The 8168-nt window shown below is 32.0% G+C and overlaps 1 protein-coding gene across 1 annotated transcript; it reads right to left on the reverse strand.

Moving 5' to 3' along the window:
* Positions 1 to 239: 239 nt before the first annotated feature.
* On the reverse strand, positions 240 to 5269 carry LOC121128908 (RNA-binding motif protein, X chromosome). Its single transcript, XM_040724505.2, has 3 exons — positions 4637 to 5269; positions 4141 to 4326; positions 240 to 920 (listed from the first exon to the last, which is right to left on the reverse strand). Exons 1-3 carry the CDS (start codon positions 4927 to 4929, stop codon positions 473 to 475), a joined length of 927 nt encoding a protein of 308 aa, XP_040580439.1. The 5' UTR covers positions 4930 to 5269; the 3' UTR covers positions 240 to 472.
* Between the last annotated feature and the right edge of the window lie 2899 nt (positions 5270 to 8168).

An 8168-nucleotide genomic window follows, 5' to 3' on the forward strand; every position in this document is an offset into this window, starting at 1 on the left:
ATTGAATAATTTTTGAGCCTTTACCCACCAAGTTTGGAATGGTACTTAAAATAGACTTATTGTTAGGTAAAGATAAGCCCTTACTCGTTAAATGAAATGTGACATAATCATCCAATTTTTGAAGAAAACAGTAGTATTTGATATTCTGTTGTTGTGTGCGTAATGAGTGATGATGAATAGTGATCAACCGATTCTCTTTCCATAGTCTCCAAATAATGTACATAATATAATAATACTCATTTTGAGTAAATGAAATAGAGATTTTATTACGTTCTAAAGATGCTTAATTTCAAGGTAGAGCAATACTGTAGAAAATGATAATTAATAGTAATTATAATAGCCAGTTATATACATTATGAATAATACAATTCAAAATAACTTCTGAGTCTTGGAGAGTTCTTTAAGAAAAGTTTTGATCCATCACACAGAGTAAATCATACTCTGTTGACCAGATCTGAGAGAGATCATTCAATTACCTCCCTCTCATGAACCTTCCTCGACTTCTTGGAGCTCCTCTTGGGGGACCTCTACTCCTATATCCATCTCGAGGTGGTGGTCCACCACGACTCCTGCTATCTCTATCAAAACGCCTAGGTTCGTCCCTAGGGCCTTCTCCACGACTTCTGGATCCATCTCTTGGAGGTCCTCCGAAACTTCGTGAACCGCCATCTCTAGGTGGTCCACCTCTACCTCTTGGTTTTCTAGAATCATATCCTCGAGAAAGCCCGTTGCTTTCGCGATCAGAGCTTCTACCTAGATCACGTGGGCGGTAGTCATCCTGATAGCGACCTCCTCCACGTCCTCCATTATAAGATCCTCTTCCACGATAATCCCTATCACTAAAGCTTCTTTGTGGAGGTCCGTAATTATCTCTGGGAGGAAGACTAGACCTGGAGGGGCTTGGCATGCGATGAGATGAACTATCAAGAAAAATAAGTGGATGGATCTCTTGCTGCAACTTTTTCATATAAAATTAATGTAAAAATATGTATTTAAATATCAAAGAGTTTGTAATAGTTTGTAGTAGTCAACATATTTCAGAATTTGACTCTGCAGTGAGGCCATTATGTGAATTTAATAATGGATGAGTATATTGTGATCCAATGAATGTCAAATATTTAGGAAAAGAAAGGATCGTAAGTCCACGTTATTGTTCTGCTAGGTATGATGGTTTTTGTTAATCAATTAGAAATAAGAGTTTGTTGACTACTATCCCAAAATTTTACACAATGCCTTTCCAGGAAATAATTAAATATATGGTGGAATATGTAATTAATATTATTACTATTACTATGCTTGTAGATGCTTCTTAGATCAATGAAAGTAAGATTATGTTTTGCCTGTATGATTGGGCAGTCACACTAAAGAATAAAATATGTCAAAGTTTCAGAAAAAATAACTAATGAGCCAGAATTTATGTGTTCCAATTCTATAAAGCATGCATTATTTAACCGTCTTTTAGATCACTCATCAAAATGTATTTGATTCTAGATGAAATAGTTATCTTCCAAATCCTGTAAATCATTACCATTTCACTTAAGAAGAAATATAAGGCTTTACAGTTGTTTAGAGCTTTTTGAATGAAAGTATAATCAAATAATGATGTTAGACTCACTTCGTACCTTTTAAATCATTTGTGATAAATCATATATAGGAGTATTTTCATCCATTTGCTGATATAGTTATAATTGATAGATATGTGATTTTGATGAGGAATATTATATTAATAAGGTTTTTTTATGTAATTAGTCGAGATAACAAGTTCCTTAAAACATGATTATATGAGTTAATATCATTCTTTCTTTCTTAATAATTGCAGCGTGGTGATAGCAGTAGCAGCAGCTCCTTGATGAGAGAAGTGACTTAATTGTTTTAGAGCTAATTTATAGGACACATTTCTTTCTTATTGCATATTTTCATAGTTCGACATGATATGTAATATGAATTTTTTGTTCACTTTATATGTACTGTAATGGAACAACACGTTTCCGAATTTTCTGTAAGTTATATCTGAACGTGAGAAGTTAGGATTAAGATAGGTGCATTATATATCGTACTGTCTAAGATTATAGGCTCTCCTTAATAAAGAGTAAAATGTCGTAAATCCAGACTATTATTAAGTGTCCCGAAAATCCTGAATATGCACGATCCAATAAGAATAAAACTTATCGTATGTACAGAAAAAAGAATGACATTATACCATTGAAAAATTAGGTTTAAGTAATTAATAATATTAGAACATTCCATGCATATCAATTAGACAGACTAGTTTTTGTGATCTCTCCTTAATATATAAAATTAATATTTGTATATTCTGCGCTGAAAATTCTAGTATGGCGATAATTATACTGACAGTTTAAAAGGAATTTTTTGTTATTTGATGTCATTATAAGTGTTGTGAAAGTAAGTAAAAAGGAGGCTCTAAACATATTATTATTCTTCATTATTTTAGTTCTTCTAAAACCTATTATAGTTTTGGTAATTATTAATTTGTAGTGATTGATCAGCTTTGTTGCTGCATTTCTAATGTTTGCACGCTCTTACAAATATATTTTTCCGAAGATATCCAACCATCATAAATATGATTTCCTTTAATTAAGTCATTCTTTTTAGATAGAGAGAGAGAGAGAGAGAGAACGTGAGTAAGATAGTGTGAGAGTAACTCATTATTTGAAAGAATGATCATCAAGTACAAAGATCAAATACTCGCATCATTCCGACCTTAGAACACCAAAACGTTTTTTTTACTTAATTATTCTATCCTGAGTTGATTTCTATTAAAGGCATTGTGTACTCACGTTTTCTTCAATTTGATATAATAATTAGTCAAAAAGATGGATGTAAAGTATACCATGGCGTCTTCAAGCTGAAAGCAATCTTGTCATGATATATAAAAAAGGTATAGAAAATAGCATGTGGAAAAAAAACCAATGATATGGAAGAAGAAGAAAATTTTCAAGCTGGACAAGAAAGAAAACACAACAATACACCCATAAAAAACCAATTCAACAACGACTTATAAATAGATATGGAGGATTTATGTACAAAAGATACTTCCCCTAAGATTAAAGCCGGTGAGGGGGGGGATAGTTTTGCCATTATTTGATCTAAAAACTGTATAAAAAATATTGATGTAAAAGTAAATAATGTAAGCTTACTTTCTACATGATACCCGACTATCTTACTTTTAGATATAATATCTAAAAAATTACATCTACAATTTTAAATAAACTAAAATAATTCTTGAGTCACTTAAAAGATTATGACCTTTTTATTTTAGAAAAAAAAAAATATATATATATATATATTGCTTTCTTATAAAATGATATTTTTATTTTTAAAGTAGGAAATTATGTTAGTGAAATAAATATTGTGTGCTATACATACTACAATGATAAAAATTTATGTTTGTCAACGAGCATAAAGATACTTCAAAGTGCAAAATAAATTGAATACTCATAATATAACTTGAAATGAATGATCTTTTGTGTGTAATGATAAATATTGAATCATAGAAACTTTAAGCTTCATTCTGAGTCATTGAGGTGAAAAGATCAAACACAGATAAAAAATATTGATTATGAAGGAAGATTAAAAAAGTATTAACCTATTTATGCCCCAAAGATTATATTTGGGAAATAGTATTTCCGATTCCTAGGGTGTATTTTGTATGGGAAGTGAAATCCCTTTAAGAAATCGCAAAATCTATACAGACATTAGCATCATTTATTGTATAAAAAAGGAAATACATGTACGTCACATTGAGTGCAATGTAACCTACAATAGTTGTAACAGAAGCTTTGTCTATAAATTATTGATGAAATATCAAAATATTGTAGGCTTCATGCCATACACTTAGATACAACTTAACTTGATTTGTAGAAATATATCTAGTGCACTACCTCGTTTTTTTAGAAGATGAAACTCATAAAAAAGACAAATAGCATTTATAGAAATAGATGCAATAATGATTGTCTCACTAAGGTGCGTACTTTTTGCTGATAGCAAATTCAAACCAGACACAAAATGCATGGATTGAAATGGGGAAGAAACATCCCGACATAAATAGTTGGAATTCCCTCTCAAATGAATCTTAAGTCGTTGTGAAGGAGGTTTCCTCATATATGATTTGCAACGTACCTGTAGCGACTACCAATGGGAGAGCGACTCCTGTACCTTGGAGGAGGGGGAGAATGGCGCCTACTGTAGTAGTCATCTCTCCGTGGAGGAGATCCCCCTCTTCCAAAGCCAGAATGAGATGGTGAAGAACGGCGATTGTGAAACATGTCATGAGATCTTCCTCCACCTCGGCTCATTCCTCCGCCCCTGATCATAAAAAAGAAAGAAAATTAATCAATAGGAAATATACACAAAGGCGCAATTCATTATGGGCATGCTTTGCCCAATTTTATCCGCAAATCCTTGACTCTTCAAAGTGGAGACAGCGAAAGCGGAAACGTGGAGTTCAATTCTAGCAACCTTTGAATAAGCCAATGGTAGTCGAGACACGTTGCATTTGAAAAGCGTCTGTTAAGGAGGAAGAAAGAGTCAATGAGCCGCTGTCCGCATCAAAGGTTGCAGTCATTCCATTCCAACTTTGGGCTGTCCCCACTTTGGAGATCTGCTCTAATCCTACCTGTAAGGAGGGCCTCCGTGCCGAGAATGTGAGGGTGGTGGAGAATATCCCCTCCCACGCCGTCCTTCTTCGTGATCTTGAGACATTTCTACCCGGAGTTTACTTCCAAAGAAGACTTCTCCATCCATAATTCGAATGGCATCTTCCGAGGAGCGTGTGTCCACATACGTTAAATGAGCAAATCCATGATTCACAAATAAATCCGAAATCTCACCAAACTTCTCAAACTCTTGTCGAAGCTCACTCTTTCGTATGGTCTCGTTCAAATTCCCGATATAGATCTTGCCTCGCATTGTGCTGAATAATTAATAACGAGGGGAATGAGGAATCACCGATTCACTGAGATCACACTATTCAATTGAATCCTGCGCTCCAGTCACTGTAGAGAGGGGAACAAGAGAAGGAAAGAAAGAAAGAAGCAGGATCCAATAGGAAAAAGAAGGGAGAGAAAGAAAGAAAGAGACCTCAGCTAGTGAAGGAGGAAGGGCCGGCTGGAGCGAGCAAGAATGGGAGAATTACTAACTAGTAACTAGCTAACTTGTGGGGGTAGTAGTAGATTTAAAGCTTCAGACGTAGATACTACAATTAAATTATTATTTTTTATTAGTACACAACTCAACAAACTACAAACCTAACTACAAGGGGTAAAAAACCGGCCTGCTTCTATAGTATAGTCATAGCCGGAACACTTAAATAATGATTAATAACTTATTATATTACAAGAAGCTTAGCTACAAGCAAAAATAACCGACCTGCTTAAATAGTACAGTGAATTCCCACGATTGGGTAACGAAATTTTATATTATTGAATATGACATGCCTATTGTATTATTTATAATGATGGCCCATAAATTATTATGGATCCATATTGATATAGCTATTTAACTTGATTGTAAAACTCAATGCAAGAAACGAATAATGACTTGAGTTTCAACGGCTTCATCAAATTTTTTTTTTTACTTTAAATTCATTTGGCTACAAATTTAAATAGCAATTTACAATTATGAAATGGCAGGCTATAAATATTTTTTAAAGCGTATAATTAATAAAAATACATCGTCAGTTCAAAAATAAATTATAATTTCTAATAGTAAGTATTAATAATACATGAAATTAAACTCTTTGTATAACATTTCAGTTAAAAGTAGTGAATTCAATATCCGCAAATTCTGAAGAGACGAGATAATATATTGTATATTGGACAATACATCTGACTTATCACTATCGGTTTGATCGAGACTGAAAATACAATAACGGAGGCCGTAGCAGCGGCGGCACGTTGTAATGGTCATTTTTGTAAATACCAACTTTGATATAATCACTAATTACTACTATTTAATTATTTCATATCCACACGGAAAGTGTATTTTTTCTATTCAAATATAAATAGTTTTGTGTACTCATGAGCAAGAAATCTGCTTAATCCGAGCCGGTTAAGAATGCTGATGTATTTAATAGTAATAGTAATAGGAAGCTTATTATTTATTTAATTACTTATTTATTAGTAATAATTAATCAATATGTAATTAAATAAATATTTATTGCTATAGAAAAATAAAAATGTTAAACTTTTCAAGAGCCTTCCAACCTAGAAGATGTTTTCAAAGAAGATTATTTAAGGTGAAACGAAAGGCGGGTTTCATGTCGATGCAAGCCTAAAACGGATAAATAAATTGGTTAATGCGTGTGGATGGGGCTAATGTGTAATGACTAATGACTGAGTAATTACTTCTGTTGGATCGATCCTAGTACTGATATTGACTTATTTGGCTAACTACCAGATAATTTCGGGCCTTTTTTGTTTCTTTTCCTAGGAAAGGTTGCGTGATACACTAAAGGTGTGTAAAGATACACTAATATGAGAAATACTAAAGCTTTAAGACAAGGTATATCAATTAGTAATTGACAATTACCCTTATTTCGACTGATGTATTTCTTCCACCACGCGTGTTTCCTTTGTCGATGGAGCGTGACGTCATAGTCGATATACTATTAAATTCAATCATAATTATGAAGTGTATGAATCTTAATAATTATGACTAAAATGCTTTTCAGTTTTTAAAACTAAATATACCTTAAAAATAAGATATTATACAGGGAAATTATCTATATTTCGAAAACATAAAAAATACATAAATTGCACTTAAAAATAAATGAGAGTAGGTTAAAAATTGATATTTAATTACTTGAAAAGTCAACTGAAAAATGAGTCATCTTTCTTATTTTCCTAGGTAATTTATTTGTTATACGGTTCTTATTTCATTTATTAATATGTTTTAGTAAAATAAGTATAAATTTTTGATAAATTCACGAGGTTCATTATGGTATTTACTATGAATAATTTTAATCAGTCTATCCATAACAAATGGGATAGTATCTACATAGTTGTTGTGGAATTGATTAAATTCGTCTTTTATTTTCTTTGAAAAGTTTATAAATTATGTAGATGGTTGAATTAATACCTCTCTTGATAGAGTTTGTTGCCGTGGACTACGCAGAACATTAAGATATGTGTTGCGTCTTGACGAGGGAGAGACACAAGCTTATTTATAATAGGAGAGATCCAGGATGACCGAGAGAAATGAGGAGAAGAATTCACGTGGAGGAATAATGTAATACTGTTTATAAGATCATGTGTCTTCTAACTATACTCTAATATATTTACAAAAGACGAGACTATTTATAATACGTAAAACACAGTACTTATAATACATAGACGAATATACAAGAAGATAAAAACATGTAAGGAAATATTAAATACATAACAATATGAGGTATGGAATCCTAATGTCGGCCACATACCCAAAATGCGTTATTCGAAGATTCCCTTCATTTAAAAAAAGAGTATAATAACGGGAATGAGTATTGAGTATACCAGCTTTGTACTTGATTCTCTTTCTACTGCTATGTCGAAAATGTTCTTGGATGATAATTGTCTATTTATATGTTCGAACACATTTAAAATCTTGTCACATTAAAATATTTGGAAACATGACTCTACTTCATGTCTTCATTGAAAAGGGGTCTTTTTAAACAACATAAATGGATTGATTCTTAAGAACAATATGTCTTTAGTTAAGTATGATTAGGCAGATTGTTTTAAATATGTTCCTTAGAATCCCCTATTATAATAGATATAATATTATTTGAAAATCGAAATTTATTATGACCGAGGAAGTAGAGAACACAAATTTTGTAAGTGGCTTTCTGATGGGATGCAATTTTGAGTTCTACATAACTTTACCACGAATATTTTCACTCGTAGTAATATCCCTTTTTGAGATTTTGAAACATTACTTATTTGTTTCCTTTTTAAGTTTTTATACTATATTTTATAGATTCGAACTTTATCTTTAGTCTTTATACTTGAAACATTCAATTTTCTCTATCGAAGGGCCTTCATACATTTCTTCAAGCCTCAACTAAGATCATGACTATGATACCACTAGTTCATGAATCCATTCGAAATAGACTCATATATATATATATAGATAGATATTAAATAATTTTTTAAGTAAAACATATTAAAATA

This window comes from Lepeophtheirus salmonis, chromosome 14, assembly GCF_016086655.4.
Source record: "Lepeophtheirus salmonis chromosome 14, UVic_Lsal_1.4, whole genome shotgun sequence".
Taxonomy (NCBI): Eukaryota; Metazoa; Arthropoda; class Copepoda; order Siphonostomatoida; family Caligidae; genus Lepeophtheirus; species Lepeophtheirus salmonis.

Bases quoted from the DNA above. Each gene is read 5' to 3' on its own strand.
- LOC121128908 (XM_040724505.2), bottom strand. From the start codon at position 4,929: ATGCGAGGCAAGATCTATATCGGGAATTTGAACGAGACCATACGAAAG. The intron at 4,327-4,636 runs GTAGGATTAGAG...TTTTATGATCAG, and splicing joins CACGGAGGCCCTCCTTACAG to GGGCGGAGGAATGAGCCGAG. The intron at 921-4,140 runs GTACGTTGCAAA...TTTTCTTGATAG, and splicing joins CCCATTGGTAGTCGCTACAG to TTCATCTCATCGCATGCCAA.